Consider the following 27,112-nt stretch of genomic DNA (forward strand, 5'->3'; position numbering starts at 1 on the left):
ATTTCTTTCCTTTAGAGGTTTTTAAAATTATAACTTTTCCGTCACCCTCCAACTATATTTTTCTCTTTTGCAGCAAATTGCAGATATATTAGAATGGCATTCCTCTTCATCCGGCTGGGAACAGAAAAGTTACAGTAGACAGCTGTACGTGTTAAACTGTTGGCAAAAGTGATTTTCCTGTTCATAAAGATCATTTCAGAAGTAGAATTTGACCGTTGTACAGTCAGTAATATTCAAGGTAAGAGAAGCACATAATACCTCCTTAATAGCTTTTCATTTTATTGCATAACATTCAAAATGTAAGTTTTTTCTAAAAACCACCATTCAACCACTGCTACCACACAAAAATTATTTCCATGCTGTCCTCAGCATTCTTATTAAAAATTTTCCACAACTGACACGAATTCAAAATCTTGTTGGAATTAGCAGGGGCATCCAGGACTGAATGGGCATGGATAGCAGATTACTTTCAGCCTTAGAGGTTCTCTCACCAGGTAAGAGTTGAGGCTCATTCTCAGGGTAGGGTGGCACTACTGCTGCCAAGCTGTACCTGTTGTGTGAACTTCAGTCCCCTGAACTGTAAATCAAATATCATTCATGTGCACTACATTCACACACAAGTTAAAGACAAAGGTAAGAAATGGTATTTTTTTTGTGTTGAGTACCATGTTTTTATTTTTATATATGAGTATAAGTATACAAAGTATATTAACTAGAAAAAAAAGGAATTGAGCCTCACAACAAACCCATGAATTAGGGAAATCTCTTTATTTTACTAATCGGCAGACTGAAGTGCAAAGATATTAAGTAGCCACGGTTTTCCAAACTTGAATATCTGAAGTCAGTCACCTAAAATCTATATTTAGGAACCTACATAAGTGTTCTGACTTTCAGAGGTGCACAGTACTGTAAGATCGGTTTGAAGTCATTAAGTCAATGGGATATGGAGATGCTTACCCCTTATTTAAATGCCTACATTTGGCTTTAGGTGATACTATGCTAAAATTTTCAAACCTGGGCACTTAAATCTCCTGTCTTAACCACAGTACTAACTTTGCTCCCTTAAAGTTCAGCTTAGCTTATTTAATACCCAGCATTGAGAATATGAAGGTTTAGGTTTTGTAAAGTAGACAGCTTTTAATACAAAACTGTAGACAAAGTTATTGATAACTTTATGAAATATTATGATCAAAAGCTAACATCCAAGGAGCTTTCATTATTTCTTTGAATATAGATCATGAAATCTTAGAAATGTAGGCTTGGAATGGACCTCAAGAGGCCACATAGTGCATCCCTGCCCGCCCACCCACCGCCTGCATGTCACAGATACAAAACCAGGATTAAATTAGACCACCCCTAACAAGTGTGTGACTAATTTGTTCTTAAAAGTGTCTCCAGAGAACCTGTTCCAGTGCTCAATTATCCTTATAATTTGAAAAATTCTCCCAATATCTCCCATATTACAAACTAAGCCAATTACTTCTTGTCCTACTCTCGGTGGACAGAGAGCACAATTGATCACTGCCATCTTTAGAACAACCATTTACATATTTGAAGACTTCTGTTTCACCTGTCTTTTCTCTAGTCTAATGAGGCCCCATTCTTCCAACCTGTTCTCATAAGTTGTTTTCTAAACCTTTTTTTTTTTTTGGCTCACTGACACCTAAAAATGCAATGAGGAAAATTTCACCGGGGGGGGGGGGGGAAGGGGAGGAGGAAGGAAAGAACCATAATTGGGGAGAAGGTTACTCACCTTGTGCAGTAACTGAGGTTCTTCTAGATGGTTGTCCCTGTGGGTGCGCCACTTCAGGTGTCTTGGTGCCCTGTGCTTGTAATCGGAGATTTGTAGTATCAGTGCCCAGGTTGGCCATGCATGCGTGGCAGTCGTCTTGCACCGCTCCGAGCATCTACCTAGTGTGCGCAGCCAACCATCCCCCAGGTTCTTCTCTACCCCCTGAGGATCAGCGGGGGGGAGGGTAGTGGAGCACCCACAATGACAACCATCTTGAAGAACCTCAGTTACTGCACAAGTGGAGTAACCTTCTCTTCTTCTTTGAGGAGTGTCCCTGTGGCTGCTCCACTTTAGGTGACTGTTGAGCAGTGCCCCTCAGTGGAGGGAAGGGGCTTTGGAGTTGGTTTATGTACGCTGGATAGCGCAGAAAGTCCAAACTGAATGTCTGCAGTTGACTGTTGTTCTAAAATGCAGTGTTTAGTAAAGGCATGGACTGAAGCCCATATAGCTACTTTGCAAATGTCCATGATGGGCACATTGTTAAGAAAGGCCACAGATGTCGACATTGCTCTGGTGGAGTGTGTGCAAACTTGGGAGGGAGCTGGCAGATTGTTGTTTTGGTAACACAACTGGATACATGTCGGTACCCATTTGGATAGTCTTTGTCTGGATATAGTTTGAACCTTTGATTATTCTGTTGTGGAGATAAACAGTCTGGATAATTTTCCAAATGTTTTTGTTCTTTCTATATAGAACGCTAGTGCTCTGCGGACATCTAATGTGTGAAGGGAGGCCTCCCTGCTGTCTGCGTGCAGTTTCAGGAAGAATACTGGTAAGTAAATGGGCCGATTTAAATAGAACAGTGATACAACTTTGAGTATTAACTTAGGGTGTGGTCGTATGATTACTTTGTCTTTGAGAAATGTGGTGTAAGGTGGGTATGCCATCAGGGCACCTAGTTCTCCCACCCTTCTTGCTGATGTGATGGCTACTAGGAAGGCCACCTTCATAGGTGAGCGCAACAACGAACAGGTTACAAGTGGTTCAAAGAGTTTGCCCATGAGAACAAGGTTGAGGTCCCACATAGGGGTCAGGTCTCCTAGTGTGGGATAGGTGTTATCTATGCCTTTAAGGAATCGTTTAGTCAACGGATGAGCAAATATGGTGAATACATCCGCCTTGGTGTGGAAGGAGGTGAGGGCAGCCAGGTGTACTCTGAGTGAGCTGGCGGATAACCCAGATTTTTTAAGTGCCAGTATATAATCGAGGATACGGGGTAGTGGGGCTGATTGTGGAATAATATGATTGTCTTGGGACCAAGTACAGAATCGGTTCTACTTATGCGTGTACGTCTTGTAGTTAGTCTGCAGCTGTTCAGCAGTATGTCTTGTACTTCACTAGAACATTACGTCTCAAGCCCCTTCATCCATGGAGTAACCAGGCCTTGAAGTGGAGTACGGCAATGTTGCGGTGATAGATACGTCCCGCATCCTGTGTCAGCAGATGAGGCACTAGTGGAAGGGCTTGTGATGGTTTCACTGCCATCTGTCTCAGGTATGGAAACCATGTTTGTTTGGCCCATTTCAGTGCAATGAGAATGACCCTGGATTTGTCTTGCCTGATCCTGTGAAGGACACGACTCAGTAGTGGGATTGGAGGGAAGGCATACAGCACTGGAGCTTCTCATTTCAGAAGGAAGGCATCGCCCTAGGAGTTGTGCCCCACTCCAGCCCGAGATCAATACTGAGGACACTTGGCATTGTGAGCAGTAGCAAAGAGGTCTATGGTGGGAAATCCCTATTTTTTGAATATGGCTTTGAGGATTTCGGGATTCATTTCCCTCTCGTGGGTTTGAGAGAAGTCTCTGCTTAGTTGATCTGCTGTTGCATTCTGACTTCCAGGCAAACAGGATGCCAGAATGTCTATGCTGTTGGTGATGCACCACTGCGAGAGACCAACTGCTTCTGAACAGAGGGGATATGATCGAGCCCCCCTTGGCAGTTTATATAGAACATGGTTGCTAGATTGTCCATAAGAATCTTGACGGTCTTATTGTGAATTAGAGGAAGAAAGTGCTGACAAGCATTTCAGACTGCCCTTAGCTCCAGTAAGTTTATGTGGAGATTGGATTCTGCTAGGGACCAGCGATCCTGGATGGTATTGTCACGTAAGCGTTCCCCCCAACCCAGAAGGAAAGCCTCTGTGGTGATAGTCATAGATGGAACTTTTTGTAGGAAGGGGATACCTGAGCAGACGTTGGTAGGGTTCCCCCCGCATATAAGCAAGTCCTTTGCTCTGCGAGACATCATGAGATATCTGTTGAGGGAGTGTCTGTGCAGACCATAGATAGTACGGACCCAGGCCTGTAAACATCTCATGTGGAGCCTGGCATATTTTACAACAAAGGTTGTAGCGCTATGTGCCCCAAAATTGTAAGCACATTCTGGCGGATATTTGTGGGCTGTCCCTCACTGTTGTAATTAGACTGGTTAAGGTGAGGAAGCATTGGGGTAATCTCACTGTTACATTGATACAGTCAAGATGTGCCCCTATAAACCCCAACTGTTGGGTAGGTATCATAGTGGACTTCTGAAGATTCATTTGTAAGCCCAGGGCCATAAAAAGGGTTATTGTTGTGTGAATGGCATTGGTCGCCGCCTGTTGGTGCCTTTAGAAGACAGTCTAAATATGGAAAGATCATCACCCCCTGCCTGCAGAGGTGAGCAGCCATGACGGTAAGAACTTTGGAAAAGAGCGTTGGGGTGGTGGACAGGCCGAAAGGAAGCAGTCTTTATTGGAAATGTTGTTTCCCTAGGGTGAAGCGCAGGAATCATCTGTGCGCCAGGTGGACGGTAACATAAAAGTAAGCGTCTTATAGGTCGAGGGCCAAGAGTCAATCTTCTTTCTCCAATGTCGGGATTATTGTGGATAGAGTCACCATTGTCGTGTTCTCATGAACTTGTTGAGTTTCCGTTGATTGGGCCTCCACTCCCCCCCAGTTTTTTCCTGAATGAGAAAATAACGGGAATAAATTCCTCTCCCCCTGTGTTGCTCTGGTACATGTTCCACAGCACCTAATTGTAGATGGTTTATTTCCTGTTGTAACAGGTGCTCATGAGAGGGGTCCCTGAGGAGGGATGGGGAAGGGGAATGGATAGGTGGAATAGAAATAAAGGGGATGGAATAACCATTCAGGATAATTTCCAGAACCCGTTTGTCTGTAGTGATGGTCTTCCAGATTGGGTAATATGGTGACAAATAGGTTGGAGATAAGATGTAAATCCTGAATTAGGGAAGGTGGGGTTCTCGTTTCCTCGACCAACACTTTAAAATGTTTGCCTGGAAGTAGATGGTTGAGATGTGGAAGGCTGATCTTGGGGCTGCCGGTGTCTAGACTGACATTTTTTACGGCGTTGGTCATAGTGTCATTGGGGTTGAGTGTATGAGGCAGTGTGGAATCATGGGTTGTAAAATCTGCCCTGTTTCTTTTTATTTGTAGGGACAAATTCCAAGTTTCTTCAAGGTCACCCATGAGTCCTTCAAGATGTGCAAGGACACATCAGTGTTGTCCGCAAACAGTTTTTGGCCTTCAAAAGGTAAGTCCTCGACTGTGGTTTGAGCTTCTCTCGGAAACCCGGACAGATGTAGCCAGGAAGCACAATGCATGACAACGGACGTAGCTATCAAATGTGCTGCTGTGTCTGCAGAATCAAGAGAAGCCTGGAGTGCCGTTCTGGTGATGATGGAACCCTCCATGATGTTAGCCTTGTATTGTTCTCATTTGTCGTCTGGGAGCTGTTCAATAAAAGTTGACATTTGAGAGAACAGGTTGTGTGTGTATTTGGCTAGTAAGGCCGAGTAGTTGGCTATGTGGAACTGGAGGGTAGCTGATGAGTAGGCTTTCCACACGAAAAGGTCTGGCCTTTTCCAGTCCTGGTCATAAGAGGTGGTTCTAGATTGATGCTGCTTTCTTCTTTGATTAACCACTGCTACCACCAATGAATTTTGGGTAGGGTGGCTGAATAAAAACTGCTCTTTTTGCAGGCACATAATACTTCTTGTCAGATCTTTTACAAGAAAATGTGGCTTTGGCAGGTGTCTGCCAGATTATTTTTGCCGGATCCATTATGGCTGCATTAATAGGCAATGCAATCTTCGCTGATGGGGATGCCCGAAGTATATCTGTGAGTTTGTGCTGGGTCTCTGGTAGCTCTGCTAGTGAAATGTCCAGGGATTTAGCTACTCGTTTGAAGAGGTCCTGAAAGGATTTGAAATCATTCCCCAAGATGTGGGGTTATGGCATTATTGTTTCGTCTGGCGAAGATGACAAATTGTGGGTGGGTGGAATGGTATCACCCTCTGACGCGTCTTCAGGTTCCTCTACCTCCTCATTCAGCGCTTCTGAGGGGGCTGGTGCAGGAGGTGAAGGGGATCGAGTCATTCTGGATCTAGGTGTGTTGGGGGGGCTGAGGTTTTGGGCCCTATATAATGCCCAGTTGCGTGGAAAGGTCATGGGAGGCAGGACCAATGGTAGAGGCTCCCAGCCTTGTGCATCCGTAGACATATGGTTCTGAGATGGTCCCGGTTTAGGTGAGGAATGGCGAGGGGTGTAGATCCCTGCCTCATCCTCTTCTCTCTCCAGCGATGAGGAAGAAGGGGCCGAGTCGACGGGGGTAACAACCAGGCTTGGTCCCAGACCGGCTGGGATACAATCGGTGCCGAATAGCAGAGTCCCAGGTATTGAGGTAACCAGGAGGTCCACCTGTCTGATGAATTGCTGTGGCACCGGGGGGGCTCAGTACAGAGGACGGCAGCATGCTCTGGCTGGGAATCAGGGTGAGAGCTGTCGGTGCCACTGACTTGCTGCATTGTGTAGGGGCAGCAGGTGGCACCACTGCGCTGCTCGGTGCCGAGGTTCTTTTTGGCTCCATTGGTGCCTAGCTGGAAAGCCTGGCTTCAGTGCGCAAAGCACTACAAGAGCTAGCCTGCACCAGGTCTTTAGTCTCTTGGGAAGTCTTGGTACCAGATGTTCCCAGTGCCTCACGGTCCGGCGCTCTTGGTGCCATCAATACCAGAACAGATTTTGCCTTCAGAGATCGCTTTTTTGGAGGCAAATCTCACTGTGGGGAAGAATGAGACCGCTTTTATGCAGTCTTTTTGGAGGTAGAACCCCTGTCAGACGCTGCCACTGGCAACCGTTGGCTGGGAAGCGTCCTGGACTCGGGGTCGGAGGCTGGCCTGAGGGATTTCTCCATCGTCAGGTGTTTTAACTGGAGATCCCTGGCCCTCCTCGTCCTAGCAGTTAGTTTTTTACAGTGGGGACAAGTCTGAGCAATGTGTGTCTCCCCTAAGCATTGGATACATTGCGCGTGGCCATCAAAGACCAGTATAGAGAGCCTGCAGGTAAGGCACCATTTAAAGCCAAGAGAGACGGCATGCCTGAGGGGATATTAGTTTTGAAGTAGAAATGGGAATAATCCCATTCAGTCCCTCTTCTGTTTTTCGCTGGTACCTGCCTGGGAGGTGAGGTGGGAAAGGGGAAGGGGGACAAAAAGTAAAATAAAAAATAAATTAATAAGATAAACAAGAAAAAGGAGAAATAAACGAATAAGAGGGCTACTAGCCGGGGCGGGGGAAACAAAATAATTGAATATCTAAAGGTGTAAAGGGCACTTCTGTCACTCCAACTCAAGCCAAAGGCGGTAAAGAAGGAACTGGAGGACAGTTGGCTGCGCATGTTAGGTATGAGCGGCATGAGACAGCTGCTGTGCATACGCGGCCAACCGGGGGACTGCTACTAAAAATATCCGATTACAAGCCCAGGGCGCCAAGACACCTAAAGTGGAGCACCCACAGGCACACTCCTCGAAGAAAAAGAAGAAAGCATGCTTAAGCATTCTTCCAGATTAGTCAAAGCTGGATTCAATTTTATTTTGTTTTTTAAAAGAAAATATGACCTTTTTGCCAAAGGTGTGTGGCAAATTGCTGGTACGATTATGATGGGTCCCGCGCTTCCTCTTCTTGGGTGGGGTTCAGGGCGCAGTTTCCTGCCCCTGAACTAGCGTATTTCCTGTCCCACTAGTAACCCAGAGAAGGATAGTGGAGAGGGAGGGACCTGAGCCCGCCCTCTACTCCGGGTCCCAGCCCAAGGGCCCTAGGGATAGTGGTAAACCACTTGAACTTGTGCGTGCTTCCTTCCCCTGGGCTACTTCCCTCTCCTGCTCTTCAGCTTGTGGGGCTTTCTGCCCTCTCTCTCTGCACAAGCTGGGAGTCTCTTTACCTAGGGTCTTGGTCTTCTAGCCAGCAATGGCACTTCTCCAAACTGCACTCTGCTCCGACTCCTTCCCCTGGCTGATTGAAGCAGGGGGTTTTTATCAGGTGACTAGCTTCAGGTGCTCTAATTGACTTCAGGTGCCTTTAATTAATCTACAGCGACCTTTCTTCCCTCTACAGGGAATAAGGCTTCTCCTCATCCTGGGACTTACATATCTCTCCTATATCACTCTCCTGCCGCCTTCTGGCCATGCTGTATCACATATCCTCCTCCCCCCCCCGCCCCCCCGCTCAACACCATGGGGTTGGGCTACTTGGGATGAGAGGCAATGCTTTCCTGACAAGCCATCTGCGTTGCCGTGTTGGCTTCCAGCCCTATGCTGTACTCGGAAATGAAAGGGTTGCAGAGAGAGCAACCATCTAGTCACTTTTGCACTCTTCTCCTCGTTTCTGTGCAACCACTGGAGCGGGGCGTGGTCTGTCACCAGGGTAAATCGCCGCCCCAGTAGGTAGCAGCGGAGAGTTTCCATGGCCCATTTTATTGCTAGACATTCCTTTTCAACAATGGCATACTTTTGTTCCCCGGGGAGGAGCTTCTGGCTGAGGTACAGGATCGGGTGTTCCTCCTCCCCTACCATCTGCAAAAGGACGGCTCCTAGCCCTACTTCCAAGGCATCTGTTTGTAGGACAAATTCTTTCTTGAAGTCTGGGGCTATGAGTACTGGATGGCAGCAAAGGGCTGTCCTTAAATCTGCGAATGCTCCTTCTGCTGCATCAGACCATTTTACTATCTCAGGGCCCCGAGCCTTTATCAGGTCCATCAATGGCCCTGCTCTTGTGGCAAAATGAGGGATGAATCTCCGATAGTACCCTACTAACCAGAGAAATGCTCTAACCTGCTTTTTACAGACTGGCCGAGGCCAACCTTGTATTGCCTCCACTTTGTTCCACTGGGGTTTTACCAAACCTCTCCCTACTACATACCTGAGGTATCTTGCCTCAGCTAGTCCTATCACGCACTTGAGAGGTTTGACAGTGAGGCCGGCCTTCCGCAGGGTGTCTAGTACTGCTTCTACTTTCCCTAGGTGCGCTTCCCAGTCAGCAGTATGGATGACTATATCATCTAAATAGGTGGCGGCATACCTGGCATGGGGTCGCAGCAATTTATCCATAAGTTGTTGGAATGTTGCAGGTGCCCCATGGAGTCCGAAAGGAAGGACAGTGTATTGGAACCAGCCATCAGGTGTAGAGAAAGCAGTCTTCTCCTTGGCGTTCTTGGCCAGGGGAATTTGCCAATATCCTTTGATCACGTCCAGAGTGGTTAGGTATCGGGCCTTGCCTAACTGATCAACTAGCTTGTCGACACGTGGTATCGGATAGGCATCGAATTGGGATACTTCATTCAACTTACAGAAGTCATTGCAAAATCTCAGGGTACCGTCAGGCTTGGGTACTAGGACGACAGAGCTAGACCACTGGCTGTGGGATTCTTCAATAACCCCAAGTTCCAACATCTTCTTCACTTCTGTCCTAATTTCCTCTCTTTTAGCTTCCGGTATCCAGTACGGTCTTATCGTCACCCTTATTCCGGGCCTGGTGATGATATGATGTGGGACAGAACACATCTTGGTTCCACTGGATTATATCAATGACCTCTGTTCGTTGTTCTGGGGCTAACTCGGGGGATACCCTCACCGGCTCCTGTGGGTCGTCCGTCTGAGGTGGAGCTCTCCGAATGACCAGGCATTCAGTCACGCCAGGGCTTCAGTAAGTTTACGTGGTAGATCTGCTCTGGTCTTCGGCAGTCTGGTTGTCTGGTCATATAGTCCATTTCCCAATGGCTTCCACTATCTCATATGGCCCATGCCAGCTGGCCAGGAGTTTGCTTTCTGCTGTTGGGACTAGCACCATCACCCATTCTCCTGGCTGAAATTTCCGTACTTTCGCCCAGCGGTTATAATATGTCCACTGGGTCTCTTGTGCTTTTTCCAAATGTTCTCATACTATAGGGGTTACTCGAGCTATTCGCTCTCTCATCTGTGTCACGTGCTCAATGACATTCTTTTCTGGGTTGGGTTGTTCTTCCCAGTCCTCCTTGGCGATATCTAATATTCCGCATGGGTGGAGTCTGTATAGTAGCTCAAAGGGAGAGAAACCGGTGGACGCCTGGGGCACTTCCCATATTGCAAACATTAGGTATGGTAGAAGGGTATCCCAGTCTTTTCTGTCCTGTGCTACCACCTTCCGGATCATACCTTTAAGGGTGCAGTTAAACCGCTCTACCAGTCCATCTGTTTGTGGATGGTAGACGGAGGTCCGTATGGCATGGATGCGGAGCAGGGTACATAAGTCCTTCATTAATTTCGACATGAAAGGTGGTTTCTTGGTCAGTCAGGATCTCCTTAGGGATGCCCACTCTGGCAAAAACCTGAAGTAGTTCTTTTGCTATTGCCTTGGATGTGGGGTTTCTTAAAGGAATGGCTTCTGGATACCGTGTGGCGTAGTCAAGGATGACCAATATGTTTCAGTGGCCCCGTGCTGATCTTTCCAGTGGACCCACTAGGTCCATGGCGATCCTTTCGAAAGGGACTTCAATAATAGGCAAAAGTACTAATGGGGCCCGCAAATGAGGTCGGGGGCTATGCAACTGGCATTCCGGGCAGGAGGTACAATAGCGTTGGACCTCCGCGCATATTCCTGGCCAATAAAATCTTCTTAGGACTCTATCAAGTGTCTTGTCTACTCCTAGATGTCCCCCAAATAAATGACTGTGAGCTAACTCTAGTACTGCCCTTGTGTGTTTCCGTGGTACTAACGCTGCTCTACTTCTTCCCCTCAAATTTGTACTATTCGGTACAACCGATCACGTTTGATCACATAATACGGCCTTGGGCCTTTGGTCTTTCCTTCCACGGGTACGGCATTTACTTCCCTACCTCCTCCCTCACATTCGCATATAGCGGATCATTGGCTTGGTCCTGCCCGAAATTCTCACGTGCGGTACCGATTTGACCTAACTCCATGGGACCTATTTCTTCTCCGCCCCTGGGACTGGCCCTACTTGAGCTAGGAACCGCCTCTGAGTCCTCACTGGCCTGAATTGTCTCCTGACCTCCTGAACGAGTTCGCTTACCAAAAAGGGAGGCTTTCTGGTTCTCTCCTAGAATCCTGGTCCCTAGCCTTTTATCTGCCCTCTTTTCCCACCCAGACTTTCGGGGTTTCCTGGCGGATGAAAATAGCTCTGGGGCAAATTCCGCAAAAATTGGGATGAGGCTATCTGTAGGTGCCTCCATCTCAGCCCGGGGGTTGCTACCCTCCCCTGGCTCTACTGGGGGGAGTAAGTTCTCACACCCGGGGAAGTCCCTACCAATTAAGACCGGGTAGGGGAGCCTAGGGACCACTCCTGCAGTTACCCAGTAGTGTTTCCCTGGATCTCAATCCGTAGTGGGATTGTGGGGTAGAAATTTACTGTGCCATGAACGCACTTTACCCCTGTGGTTTTGGACTGGGTTAGTTAGTCTTGTCCCACCAACTTCCCCGAGACCAGTGTGACAACACTCCCGGAATCTACTAATGCTATGGTCGCAATACCATTCATCTTTACTGACCTTGTATACCCATATGAGATCACTGCGACCCCTACCAGGCCGATTAGGCCACATTGTTCCCCAGGATCCCCCAGATTGTACTGCATAGGCTCTTCCCTGTTGGGGCATTGGGCTGCTATATGCCCCAATTCCCCACACTCTTAACACCAACCCCTTATCCCGGTTGCCGCCCTCTGCCTGGGGCTATTTGGTCAGCCCCCGCAGCCCTCTCTTCCCAAACCCCCAGGTCCCCTCTTGGCCTTGGGCCATTCCTCAGTGTCTTTCCTCCCAGTTATGGTTCTTCTGTAGTTCTCAACAATCCAGGGCCTTGGGTTTGGGGCGGTCTTCCTGGTTTGCAGTGTCTCACCCCCTGGGGTCTGGAACAGTTCATGGGCTGCCAGCTGTCTTTTCATGAGGGAGACCAACTCATCGTAGGTAGAGGGGTCATTCTGGCCAACCCAAGCCCAAAGCACAGATAGCTGGTTCAAAAGACCTCGATAGTACTAATGCAGTGTGGTTGAGTGCTGGAGGCTGACACTTTGTTGCCTTGTAGCGCTGTTTAGGCTGCTCAGTGCTTCTGTCCTTGAAGCTTCAATGTTATTGGTAGATAGCACAGCATGTTAGTTTTGCAGATTTTGATGTTAGAAAGATCACAGCCATGGCTAAGTGACAAAGTGACCCCCTCATATACCAATCCAGTACCAGGAGCTCCATCATTTTTTTCAGACCTGAGGGCCTCAGGGCGCAGCCATTTCTGGGTCAGGTGGATCAGGTCAAACAATTGCGATAGGGGTGTCTTGTCCTCTGTATACTGCCATTCATGAAACCTCTAGGCTCGCAACGCTGTGGTTACTCGGAATCTGGCCAGGATCTCTGCCTTCAGCTGGGGGTAATCCTCCAGTCTCTGCAGCCATAGACCTTCTGGGCCTCTCCACACAGGAACGGGGCGAGGATACCAGACCACTAATCTTGGGGCCAGGCCTCCCACAGGGCTGTTCTCTCAAATGCCAGGAGGTACGCCTCTACATCATCCTCCCGTGTCATTTTCTGTAGGCAGTGGCTGGCCCATATAGTCCGGGTTCCATCACAATTGTGATTCTGCTCCATAAGGGCCTTCATCTGGTCTGCCAGCTCCTGTAGCAGAGCTCATTCCTGGGCAGCCTGATTCATCAACAGCCGATTAGTCTCCTGCTGCACCCGAGTCGCCTCCTGTTGGGTGGTTGTTTGGATTCGGGTAGCCTCTTGCTGGTCCGCAGTGGTTTGTATTAGAGCCTTAACCACATTGTCCATCTTGGGGATGGGATGGTTTTGGTTAACCCTGGTTTAAGTCCCCAGTGCGGAGATCCCACCATTGACACCACGTATGGCAAACTGCCGGTACGATTATGATGGGTCCCGCACTTCCTCTTCTTGGGGGGAGGGGTTCAGGGTACAGTTTCCTGCCCAGAGAAGGAAAGTGGAGAGGGAGGGACCCGGGCCCACCCTCTACTCCGGGTCCCAGCCCAGGGGCCCTAGGGATAGTGGTAAACCACTTGAACTTGTGCGTGCTTCCTTCCCCTGGGCTACTTCCCTCTCCTGCTCTTCAGCTTGTGGGGCTTTCTGCCCTCTCTCTCTGCACAAGCTGGGAGTCTCTTTACCTAGGGTCTTGGTCTTCTAGCCAGCAATGGCACTTCTCCAAACTGCACTCTGCTCCAACTCCTTCCCCTGGCTGATTGAAGCAGGGGGTTTTTATCAGGTGACTAGCTTCAGGTGCTCTAATTGGCTTGAGGTGCTTTTAATTAATCTATAGAAACCTTTCTTCCCTCTACAGGGAATAAGGCTTCTCTTCTTCCTCGGACTTACATATCTCTCCTACATCATTCTCCTGCTGCCTTCTGGCCATGTTGTATCACAGGTGTTTATTTTACTGTAGATAAGAGCAGAAAGGAGCATAAGTGACAGCTCCCTGCAAGGGCACAGCTTGCTTGAGAATTTTGGCCTTAAAGAAAGTTTAATCTAATCTTCAATTTTGAATGTAATCGGTGGGAAGGAAGGGGGGTGTTGTTGTTTTGTTTAAGAGGAAGTGCATGACTTCTTGGAGTCAGGGTACTTTTCTCACAGAGGAGATGAGCAAAATAATAACTGTCCACCTTGCTCAGGAGAATTTGTCCCCTGTGAAAAAGTTATCCTCAAGCACATCATTGCAGAGAGGATTTTTCTTCCCTTTCTCTATGTTAAGTGTTACTTTGTCTGGAGAAAGTGTTCTGCTTTAAAACTATTTTTATATTTATAAATGATACCTCTCATTTCAAATAGTCCATTTGATGATCTTCCAGTGCTTTACAAGCATTAGTTAATTCTTCCTTACCACCACCATTTTACTGATAAAAAGAAAAGGAGTACTTGTGGCACCTTACAGACTAACCAATTTATTTGAGCATGAGCTTTCGTGAGCTACAGCTCACTTCATCGGATGCATGCCGTGGAAACTGCAGCAGACATTATATACACATGGAGATCATGAAACAATACCTCCTCCCACCCCACTGTCCTGCTGGTAATAGCTTATCTATTTTACTGATGAAGCAGCAGACTGTAGCCAACATTTTCAGGAGCGTCCTCTAATTTTTGTAGGCAGCTGGAGCTCTGTGCTCAGCACCTTTTGAAGTCAATGGAAATGTATGCACTCAATACTTTGAAAATCAAACCCTAGCTATCTCAAAGCAGGCATCCATGTTTAGCAGACAATTCTGAAAACAGTAGTGTTAGCTGAGATTTCCTGATCAGTTTCTGAAGGAAATCTGATCATTGAAACAAAGGCATCCAGCTACCTGGTAAGAATGGGGGGTTTGTGAATCCTCTCTGAATTCCCTATCTGTAATACAGAAAGATTTCCTAACCTATCCTGCTTTGTGTTGTCAGTTGACTTGCACGTGTTTTTTTTTTTTCCCCCCATGTGCTTTCCCAGCTCTGCACAGATAGCTGGTTCAAAAGACCTCGATAGTACTAATGCAGTGTGGTTGAGTGCTGGAGGCTGACACTTTGTTGCCTTGGTAGCGCTGTTTAGGCTGCTCAGTGCTTCTATCCTTGAAGCTTCAATGTTATTGGTAGATAGCACAGCATGTTAGTTTTGCAGATTTTGATGTTAGAAAGATCACAGCCATGGCTAAGTGACGAAGGCACTCGACCTGGTTTATTGCCCCCTAGACACTGTCTCAGCGTTCTAGCTCCATGGTTACAGGTATACTGACACAAGTGCCTAGTAGCAAGAAATGGCTCAGGTTGGCAGCAGGAGTTTCTGACATCCCCTAGGCCATTCAAACAATTAAGGCAAAGTACCCTGATATTTATTAGGCTAAAACAAACAACTAACATATACAATTTACACACCTCCTACATATTTCATGACATCGGTTTGTTACCTTCCCCTGTTCCTGATATCTTGGGCCAGGGGAGGGAGGATCCCTATTCATTAGGGATTAATACAAGAATCTAAAGGTGGATAAATAACTGGTTTAAGGGGAGACTACAATGGGTTATACGAAAAGGTGAACTATCAAGCTGGAGGGGGGTTACTCGTGAATCCTCATGAATTGTTCTTGGGACTAATCTTAAATAAGATTTTCATAAATGATTTTAGCACAGAAAGTGGGTGTGTGCTAACAAAAATCTGTGACTAAGACACAGTTGAGAGGTATTGTCAATATGGAGGAGAGCCAGCATATCATAAAGAAGATGTGGATGACCTTGAAAACTGGACTAATAGAAATGTGATGAAATGTAATAGTGCAAAGTGGGAGGTCACACACTTAGGAACTAACAAGAGTTTTTGCTATAAGCTGGGGACTTATCAGTTGGAAGTGACAGAGGAGAAGAAATCACAGAATGACTATAAACCACCAATGTGATGTGGTCATGAAAAAGGCTAATGCAACCCTAGAATGCGTCAGACAAGGTACTTCCAATAGAGCCCGAGATGTGTTTTACCATACTACAAGGCACTGGTGAAACCTCATCTGGAATACTGTGTGCATTTCTGGTCTCCCATGTTTAAGAAGGATGAATTAAAATTGGAACAGGTGCAAAGAACAGCTACTAGGATGATCAGAGGAATGGAAAAACCTACCTTATGAGAGAAGACTCAAGGAGCTTGGCTTGTTTAGGCTAACAAAATGAAGGCTGAGGGGAAATAGGATTACTCTCTGTGATAAAACAGCCAAATACCAAGGAGGGAGAGGAGTTATTTAAGTTAAGAGCCAATGTTGATAAGAACGAATGGATATAAACTGGCCATCAACAAGTTTCAGCTTGAAATTAGATGAAGGTTTCCAGCCATCAGAGGAATGAAATTCTGGAATAGCCTTCCAAAGGGAGCAGTGAGGGCAAAACACTTAACTGGCCTCAAGATTGAGCTTGATAAATTTTTGGAGGGTACAGTATGAGACTGCATGTGGCCCATCTGTGACTGCTAATAGCAAATATCCCCAACGGCCAGCGATGGGATTCTTGAGGGGGAGGGCTCTGAGTTACTGCAGTGAATTCTTTCCCAGGTGTCTCTCTGGTGGATCTTGCCAACACGTTCAGGGTCCAAGTGATCACCATATTTGGGGTCAGGAAGGAATTTTCCCCCAGGGCAGATTGGCATAGACCCGGGGTTCAGGAGATCATATTCCTCTGCAGCATGGGGTACAGGTTACTTGTAGGTTTCTACTAGAATAAATGGAGGATTCCTTAACTTGAAGTCTTCAGTAAATCAGCCAGAGGTTATGGGTCTATTACAGGTGTGGGTGGGTGATATTTTCTGGCCTGCAACATGCAGGAGGTCAGACTAGATGACTACAATGATCCCTTCTGTCCTTTAAGTCTATGAGGGCTAAAGGAGACTTTTAGCCACCTTTGCACCGTCCTGGTCCTGGGTTGCTTTGGTGACTAGAGAAGCTCCTGAAGTAACAGACAGCCCTTGTGGCCTATGTAAGTCCCAGCAGCCTCCTCAGGCTGCCATATGGGCTGCTGCATTGTTGGAATCTCTGCAGCACTGCATGCTGCAGCCACACCCCACATACACTGCTCCAGCCCTACACATCACAGCTTGAGTTGGGGTGCACCAAAGACAGCCTATGGCTGTCTTCCACTGTCCTCTGTGCTCCAGGGAAATCCTCCCCTGGCTAAATACAGGGTTTTATAGCCTTTTTAAGCTGCTCTGCCCTTATATTTCGCAAAAAAAGAGGCCACAACAAGGATGGGAATGTCACCTTATTGCCTTTGCAGAAAAGGTTTGAAATTGACTGAAGTAACAACATGAGGGAAGTTTCTGCTGAGCCTCCCCCTTCTTGAGGAGCAAACAGAAGACTCTAGAATTTCCTTAACTGTCAGAATTTCCATGCCATGAGTGCTACTAAATTAACTCAAAATTAAGAATATAATAAGCTTTAGAACATTTTCAAACGTCTTAGTTTAAGTATTTCCTTTAACATTCTGGCTATTCAAAGGTTTCAGAGTAGCAGTCATGTTAGTCTGTATCCACAAAAAGAAAAGGAGTACTTGTGGCACCTTAGAGACTAACGAATTTATTTGAGCATAAGCTTTCGTGAGCTACAGCGGCTGTAGCTCATGAAAGCTTATGCTCAAATAAATTTGTTAGTCTCTAAGGTGCCACAAGTACACCTTTTCCTTTTGGCTATTCAAAGTTGTCAAACCCTTACAAAAACTTGAAGCATGGCTACATATGGCCAGCATAAATGGCTGAGTCTTCAGTATGAGTGGGTTCCTTTGTACAACTATTTTTCTCTTGTATGCATTTATAATTGCCCTTCCCCCCACACACCCCTGCACACACAGTTGAAAATTTAGCCCGGCGAAATAACAGGTCTAAATTGTATGAAGTTTCAAAATGTAAAATATGATTTTAAAGTACTTCAGTATCCTTCAGAATGAAAAAGATGCTAGATACATATAATAATGAACTGCATTATAAAGTAGCTTACTTTCTAACAGAATGTTACTTACTATTGACTGACATGGGTAAAAGCAGCTATCTAACAATATATTTTCAAGTAGATCTTGATCTGCAAGAGAAGAAAATACTGGTTAAATACATTTCTACAATACTGTAAAGTCTGAAGTATAAGTCAATAAAATTCATCAAGGCAAAGACTGAAAAATAAATTAATGGATTAAAGACATAGTAAGTTGTTAAAATCTTTCGATATTGCTTAAAGTACAATTTTTACTGCAAAAAATAAAATATCAAGGTAGCTGAATTCAGATGTGACCTCATGTCAGAGTATTATAATTTCAGGGCAAAATATTTAAAAATGTACATTAGGTTTCATGTACAACTTAAATGCTTAAATTGAGAAATATATGAAAGTTACATAGGTGTCTTGATCCCTCAAGTATTTCATTATAGCTATTTCTACTTCATAGACTTCCCAATAGTGGCTCCCTAAGGCAAAGATGCCTGTCTGCCATATACACTATGAGCTATAAGAGTGGGGATGGCTTAAGTTCTCTCCCCCTTCTGGAGACATAGGGTGAAATCCTGGCCCCACTGAAGTCAATGGCAAAATTGACATCATTGGCATCAATGGGGCCAGAATTTCACTCAATTTCACTTCTGAGGAACCCTGGGAATGAGAATGGTAGACGACATTCCCAGCTCGAGCATGCACAATCCCGTAATGCTGCTTCAGACCTTTTTCTTTCAGGGCACTTATAAACCTATTTTCTACAGAAGAAAATCTTTGTATTACTGCCCTGTACCTGCATATTACTTTTAAAAAAATCACACACCTGCCACGGAGAGAATACTTTTCTCGGTACCTTTGACTCAACTAAATCCACAATGGTAATTAGTAATGGAATAGTATGCATGACTATTAAAGACTTCTTTTCCCATAAAGGAGAGGAAGCATGAAACAGTGCCGGTACTTGTTCAAATGTGTTGCTACTGCACGGTTGTTTGACATCACTAAGTGGCTTCAGTCAGCTTTGCCCACTGTTGGACTTGCTCTCAACAGGAAAGCAAATGAAAGGACAAGAAAGCCCTGCCTCCTGCTGCTATCTTTGAACCTCACTTCACACTGGGAAAATTGCTGCTCTTGCTAATTTACAATGAAGTAGACTGTTCAGTTCTGGCACCCTTACACTAAGTAATACCTTATTAAAGGATTCTGTTCATACTGAACCATGAGTCATTTATTCACTCTTAAATAACAGGTGCACAGTTGGAAGCCTAAAAAGACTTCCTAATTTCTGCTGAGACACCTTCGTTTTTCTTCTATTGAGGTATATTTTTGGGGTGGTGGCAAAGAGACAAGAGGAAGAGAAGACATTCTCCAGGACATAGTAGTATTCTTAGCTAGTGAGAAGACTATCCAGTCTAGTCTGGAAGCCTAAAATGATTCAGCTAAATTGCACTCTCAATATATAAGGGTATGCAGTGACAGATGTCTCAGGAAACAAGTACTCACGATAATACAACATTTACCTTAAACATATCAAATAAAAAAATTATCCACCCAAATGCAACCTGTGTCTTGTAACCCATCATAACCAAAGAGTGAGGAGAATTACTGTTGGGGGATTAAATAATTAATGCGCCACACATATTTTCAATTTTTTGTGCAGAAAAAAAGTTTTTGCTGAAACATTGCTGCAGTTCCGCCTTTTGCCCACCAGAGGGCACCGTGGCTAAAGAACACAGCAGCAGCTCCCAGTCAACTAAAGAAGAGAAAGAGCCTGCCTTCTTTGCAGTGCCTGCCAGGTGAGGTCAGGGGCTCATAAGAGCTAGTGGGGGAGGACAGACTGGTGCAGGGGCTGAATGGGATTGGAGGCGCAGGGCCACGGGGGGAGGCTGAGTGGGAGCACAGACACACATGGGGACACGAGGAGGGGGTGCAAGGCCACAGGGTGATGGGGGGAGTGGGACACATATGGAGAAGGGTGCAAGAACACGTGGGATGCAGGAACACAAGGGGACAGGGGCAGATGTGCCTGACTGAATTGGAGAGACTAGGGGTCAGCCAGGGTCTGCATGGGGGAAACTCCCTAACAATCCCTCCCTGCCCCCCCCAAAAAACTTGTTCCATATTTTTCCCACCCATACTCAACAATCCTCCACGTTCACACCCAGGCTCCTTCCCAGCAATTTACTTCCCTCTCCCTCAGCTCCTCCGTTACCCCTAACTCCCCCAAAGCCTTTGCACTGCTTCTGAGGGGTGTGGGAAATACAGTTCTGTATTGCACTTTAAATGAATTACTACTCAGAGTTCTGTATTAATGTGCCTAGTGAGGAATCTATTTGTCAAAAGAACGTTTCCTGAATCTTATTTGTTGTTTGTATTGTTAGACATACTTGTTCACAGGTATTTTGAAATAAATGACCAAAAATAAACGAAACTGGTGTGATTATATTGTATTATTCTGACAAATAAAATAGGGAGAATTTTAAAATATTGTGCACAGAACTTTTAATTTTTTGGCGCAGAATTTCCCCCAGGAGTAGAAGAATGGTTTAGACCAGTGGTTCTCAAACTTTTGTACTGGTGACCCCTTTCACATAGCAAGCCTCCGAGCACGACCCCCCCTTATAAATTAAAAACACTTTTTAATGTATTTAACATCATTATAAAAGCAGGAGGCAAAGCGGGGTGGAGGTGGAGGCTGGCAGGAAAAACCTCGCGACCGCCTGAGGGGTCCCGATCCCCAGTTTGAGAACCCCTGGTTTACAGCCACTGTTTGTTTTGATGAATACCCTTCCCTTGGTTTCAGTAGCAAAGGGACAAGAGGAGGTGTAATTAATTATTTTCTCATCTCATAGATAATGCTCTGAGTCTGTCACAGATTCCGTGACTTTCCCTGACCTCCATGACTTTTGCAGTGGCTGGTACTGGCTCAGGGGCTGCCTGAGCCAGCCAGGCCTTGGGCCAGCAGCAGCAATTTGGGTGTGTGGGAGGGGGCTCTGGACTAGGGACAGGGGGTTGGGGGCTGCAGGGGATGCTTACCTCGGGGTGGGGGGCTCCTGGCTCCCACTGTCATGGCCCTCCTGCAGATCCTAGGTGGCAGAGGAGTCTCTGCGCTGCCAGTGCCAACAGGCCCTGCCCCCGCAGCTCCCATTGGCTGTGGTTCCCAGCGAATGGGAGCTGCAGCAGCTGGCACCTGTGGCGGAAGCAGCAGAGCCCTGCCCTGGCCCCTGCCTCTGCCGCCTCCTCCAAACTGCCCCCACCCATACCAGTGGGGGTCCCGGGCCACACGCCATGGCAGGTACGTCTTGAATTAATCTGTTTTGTGATTTAAATATTAAGCACTTCAGTAAGTAATGACAGATTTCAGAGTAACAGCCGTGTTAGTCTGTATTCGCAAAAAGAAAAGGAGTACTTGTGGCACCTTAGAGACTAACCAATTTATTTGAGCGTAAGCTTTTGTGAGCTACAGCTCACTTCATCGGATGCATACTGTGGAAAATACAGAAGATGTTCTTTTACATACAAACCATGAAAAAATGGGTGTTTACCACTACAAAAGGTTTTCTCTCCCCTCAGCCCACTCTCCTGCTGGTAATAGCTTATCTAAAGTGATCACTCTCCTTACAATGTGTATGATAATCAAGGTGGGCCATTTAAAGCACAAATCCAGGGTTTAACAAGAACGTCTGAGGAATGGGGGGGAGAAAGGGGAAATAGATTCTAGGTGGACTCCTCCTGAAGGTTGAGACAGCAGACTGGACTTCTACATAGAGTGCTTCCGCCGACGTGCACGGGCTGAAATTGTGGAAAAGCAGCATCACTTGCCCCACAACCTCAGCCGTGCAGAACACAATGCCATCCACAGCCTCAGAAACAACTCTGACATCATAATCAAAAAGGCTGACAAAGGAGGTGCTGTTGTCATCATGAATAGGTCAGAATATGAACAAGAGGCTGCTCGGCAGCTCTCCAACACCACTTTCTACAAGCCATTACCCTCTGATCCCACTGAGAGTTACCAAAAGAAACTACAGCATTTGCTCAAGAAACTCCCTGAAAAAGCACAAGATCAAATCCGCACAGACACACCCCTGGAACCTCAACCTGGGATATTCTATCTACTACCCAAGATCCATAAACCTGGAAATCCTGGGCGCCCCATCATCTCAGGCATTGGCACCCTGACAGCAGGATTGTCCGGCTATGTAGACTCCCTCCTCAGGTCCTACGCTACCAGCACTCCCAGCTACCTTCGAGACACCACTGACTTCCTGAGGAAACTACAATCCATCGGGGATCTTCCTGATAACACCATCCTGGCCACTATGGATGTTGAAACCCTCTACACCAACATTCCACACAAAGATAGACTACAAGCCGTCAAGAACACTATCCCCGATAATGTCACGGCTAACTTGACTTAACTTGGTGGCTGAACTTTGTGACTTTGTCCTTACCCATAACTATTTTACATTTGGGTACAATGTATACCTTCAAATCAGCGGCACTGCTATGGGTACCCGCATGGCCCCACAGTATACCAACATTTTTATGGCTGACTTAGAACAACGCTTCCTCAGCTCTCATCCCCTAAAGCCCCTACTCTACTTGAGCTATATTGATGACATCTTCATCATCTGGACCCATGGAAAAGAAGCCCTTGAGGAATTCCACCATGATTTCAACAATTTCCATCCCACCATCAACCTCAGCCTGGACCAGTCCACACAAGAGATCCACTTCCTGGACATTACAGTGCTAATAAACGATGGTCACATAAACACCACCCTATACTGAAAACCTACTGACCGCTATTCCTACCTACATGCCTCCAGCTTTCACCCTGACCACACCACACGATCCATTGTCTACAGCCAAGCTCTGCGATACAACCGCATTTGCTCCAACCCCTCAGACAAACACTTACAAGATCTCTATCAAGCATTCTTACAACTACAATACCCACCTGCGGAAGTGAAGAAACAGATTGATAGAGCCAGAAGAGTTCCCAGAAGTCACCTACTACAGGACAGGCCTAACAAAGAAAATAACAGAACGCCACTAGCCGTCACCTTTAGCCCCCAACTAAAACCCCTCCAACGCATTACTAAGGATCTACAACCTATCCTGAAGGATGACCCAACACTCTCACAAATCTTAGGAGACAGGCCAGTCCTTGCCTACAGACAGTTCCCCAACCTGAAGTGAATACTCACCAGCAACCACATACCACACAACAGAACCACTAACCCAGGAACCTACTATCCTTGCAAAAAAGCCCATTGCCAACTGTGCCCACATATCTATTCAGGGGACACCATCACAGGGCCTAATAACATCAGCCACACTATCAGAGGCTCGTTCACCTGCGCATCTACCAATGTGATATATGCCATCATGTGCCAGCAATGCCCCTTTGCCATGTACATTGGGCAAACTGGACAGTCTCTACGTAAAAGAATAAATGGACACAAATCAGATGTCAAGAATTATAACATTCATAAACCAGTCAGAGAACACTTCAATCTCTCTGGTCACGCGATTACAGACATGAAAGTTGCGATATTACAACAGAAAAACTTCAAAACCAGACTCCAGCGAGAGACTGTTGAATTGGAATTCATTTGCAAATTGGATACAATTAACTTAAGCTTGAATAGAGACTGGGAGTGGCTCAGTCATTATGCAAGGTAACCTATTTCCCCTTGTTTTTTCCTCCCTCCCCCCCAGTTTGTATGTATAAGAACATCTTCTGTATTTTCCACAGTATGCATCCGATGAAGTGAGCTGTAGCTCACGAAAGCTTATGCTCAAATAAATTGGTTAGTCTCTAAGGTGCCACAAGTACTCCTTTTCTTTTTTCAGTAAGTAAGTCATCAATCCTTTTGCTTTTGTTTGGCTTCTTCTTCAGGGCCAAAGGCATCTGGTGTCAGATTTGCTATTTGTTATTTTTTGCTGCTTCAATGAAAGATTGGTGGCAAAGTCTCTTCCTTCCATGACTTAATCTGTTTGCTAGTCTCCCTCACTGAAATCACTGCAGTTCAGACCTCTGACTCACAGTTTAGGATCAGTAGACATCTACTCATTACAGAAAACAGCACACTATCTTTGTTTTGCATGCTGGTTTGGGCAGAAGTATTGTGCCCAACGCAGGCACAACAACCGCTGAAAGCACTGCTATAGCACATGCACAAATGACTTCAGCTCCATCCTTTTAAAGGGCATTGCTTGTCTGGACCAGCCAAGCTCTGCTAACCAGATTGGAAGAGAAGAGGTATTGGCTCCGCCTCTTCTGGATGGATGGCCGGCCGGCCAAATCCAAGGGGATAAACTTCCCTTACCCCTCTTTTCTACCATGCCCATTCCATTAACACCCATGCAATGCAACTCACAATTTAACCCCTGGTTATACATAAGGCAGTGAAGAATAATTCAGTTTTTGAATTTTCCAGCAAGCAATTTCCATTGTTAGTAATTGTTTGTTCCTATCTTGAGTGTGCTTAAGTTAATTTCACATGTAGTGCACAAGATTTTTGAGAAGAAGGTTGGCAGAAGACAGCCTTAAGATGTTCTCTACTATAGTTTGTGTTAATTGTGTTTTCTGGCACTCTGTTCCCCTCACCACTAAGAATTATTTTTGTTCCTACATTAGAAGCAACACTGCATCACCAAGAATAGAGAGTAACAGTTTCTTAGCCTTCTTTTAGATTGAGAGCTGGATGAAAGATGCCTATGCTACATATTTCAGATTAAAAGGTCACAGTAGCAGCAGGGAGAAGGAATGCACTTCTGTTTCTTCTCCTCACATTTCTATTGTTGAGCTACTATATCCTCTGAATTTTACCCAGTGAAAGTTTCTTATTAGCATTTGGTCAGGAACAATTACTCTTTTCTATTTGATCCACAGAAACCTGATCTCACCACATGTTTTAGGTAGTTCCCATGGATACTAAATGGTTTCTCATTTTTTACACTGACTCACTTTTGTGATGCAGTCATACTGAACCAAATCCTGCAAAGTGCTGAGCCCGTCACCATCTACTGTTAAAATCCCACAGAAAATGCCAGTGCCCAGGATCTCTCCCCCATGGGTCTCACTATTTTTGGAGTAAGTACAGACACAAAACATAACTCTTGGAAACACCTACCTTTGGCCATTGCAAGGACAGTGGACTAGCATGACAAGGTGGGTAAGTAGTATCTTTTACTGGACCAACTTCTGTTGGTGAGAGAAACAAGCTATCATGTCATTTGTTCAGCCTCTAAAGAGAAATGCCATGTTTGCCAGTTCAGCCATTGTTAATTTTTTTCCTCTTTTCTACTCTGTTTTCTTTTGGAAAGGTTTCTCTCTCTTGTAGTCTAGTTATCTGGGACTTCTGCATTTTTGTTTTTTCAGTCACAAAAAAGGAGTGAAATTACATGTGAAAGTACAACTAAAGGACGCAGCAAAAGTGTCAGCTATAAACTGAGAAGATACTGCTACAAGCCTACAAACACTGAACAAAACTAGTTGACACTATTTACAAGTGGCCAAACAATACGAATACTTGAACTCCACTTTGGTGAGGATGCAGCTTTAATTTATTCTTATGTTTAATAGACTGTCCATTTTATTTTATTTCCCCTCTTACTTACAGGGTGGTTTTGGAGGATTCCTCTAACAAAACAGTCACAGGTCTATTTTTCAGCCTCTATTTTTTAATTCAGATTAATTTGATGTAGTGTATCTCAAACTGATAGTTTCTTTAAGCTATTGTCTGTTTGGGGTGGGGGAGGGGAAGAAGAGAGACTTGTTACGTTGCACATCTATGAGCATAAAGTAGCAAAGTTAGAGAGATGCTGAGCAAGGAGCAGTAGTAATTGCTCAGTCAGGTGCCCCTCCCTGAGTCTTGCTGGTGGTCTACAGGTAATCTGGCATTAGTCTAGAGCGGGTCTTCATAGCGCTAGCCAATCAACCGGATATGACCCTGGCATCAAGATAAGGAATGTACCCTACCACACTGTTTGATAAGGTTTGGCATATAGTAGCCAGCTATATTCTTACAGGGCTAGGTATGACAGAAGGCAGTGTGGAGACAAAGACAATCTGTGGTCCTGGCCTCCACTCAGTCCCCCCATTCATCCCACCTCCCCATATTTTGAAGGTCAAATCTCATACGACTCCCCATGAGCCAAATCCCGACCCTTCCTACCACATGGAAGAACCCATAAATCAACTTCTCAGTTCAAAATCAGTGTCCCTGTTCCCATGCAGGAATAACACAGGGGAGGGGAAGAATCAGGTTCTTAATTTGGATGATTGATTCAGTTAATAATGGTCAATTTAGCATGTTTGGTTTGTAGGGGGAGTAAAATGTATTTATTTATTTATTACTGAAATGGACAGAATTCACACTTTCCTTTACAGGAAACAGCACCAAAAACTTAAATAATGAAAACTAAGTACTTTGTTTTGCATTATCTTGCTTTCTAACAAGAATTTGTACAGTATTCACAAACAGACTTTAACAGACAAAAAGGGTTTCTGCCAAAGCATTTGGATATGGCTGATCAAATATACACATTGGCTCTCTCATATAAAGACTACAGCCCACCTTGCTTCCCAATACATTGTCTACAACCAGCCATCAATTTCAACAGTCCTGGGTTTCTAGTTAATTTAAAAAAAAAAAGGAGTCCTTGTGGCACCTTAGAGACTAACCAATTTATTTGAGCATGAGCTTTCGTGAGCTACAGCTCACTTCCTTTTCTTTTTGCGAATACAGACTAACACGGCTGTTACTCTGAAACTAGTTAATTTAAAACTAATCTCCAAGTAAAGTAATCCCAGATTCATAGGTTAGCAGCCTAACTATGGAACCATCCTTCCTGCCCATCAATAAAAGTGATTATACCGATATACATGACCTAAATACATCATATAGTTTTTGTATATTTTCTGCACTGCATCATTTCTGCTAGTGATATGGGGAAAGAGTTTCGACTTACATTTCAGAGCACTAAACGCCAGTTCATAGGATGAGCGCTGGGAACATTCATCTTTAAAATCTGGTAGGGATGGCACTAGTTCATTACCATACCTTACCAATATTTTATCCTGAGGCTTTTCATTACGAATGCCTTGAAAAATTTTAGCTGCATTTATGTATACAGAGTCTTGATAGCCATTGTTCTCAATCAGACTTGCTGTACTCTTTTCAGTAGGCTCTCTCTCATTTGATATTGCCATTTCCTGGAAATTTGAAATGTCACTTGGCAACAAGAAGTTACTTTTGGAACTTGGCATTCTTTCCCTGTTGCTTTGTCAGCACAATAAGATTTGAGAAATCAGAATCCCACTGTCTCTGCAAAAAAAAGAAAAATCTGTATTAAAATTAAGTTAAAAATCAGTTTTCAGTTTCATTAAACTGTTTCTCTTCATTTTTATGGTTTTTAATAGAAATACTTAAAATTTCTGATCTAGGCTACAAACCTGTAAAAATGAATACAGGTGCTTAACTTTGACACATACTCAACTTTATCCAATGTGAAAGTCAAAGTGTTATTTATTATTTTAAAAAATACAAGTTACTTTT

General features: G+C 45.2%; 1 protein-coding gene across 1 annotated transcript in view; it reads right to left on the reverse strand.

Moving 5' to 3' along the window:
- The window catches only part of NSUN7 (NOP2/Sun RNA methyltransferase family member 7), a 52,972-nt gene extending 26,149 nt beyond the window's left edge, over positions 1–26,823 (reverse strand). The window contains 2 exon segments of the mRNA XM_077814595.1: positions 17,578–17,636; positions 26,526–26,823. Coding sequence (XP_077670721.1) covers positions 17,578–17,636; positions 26,526–26,823 — 357 coding nt within the window.
- Positions 26,824–27,112: the final 289 nt, after the last annotated feature.

The sequence above is a fragment of the Eretmochelys imbricata genome, chromosome 4 (genome assembly GCF_965152235.1).
Source record: "Eretmochelys imbricata isolate rEreImb1 chromosome 4, rEreImb1.hap1, whole genome shotgun sequence".
In the NCBI taxonomy this organism is placed as follows: Eukaryota; Metazoa; Chordata; order Testudines; family Cheloniidae; genus Eretmochelys; species Eretmochelys imbricata.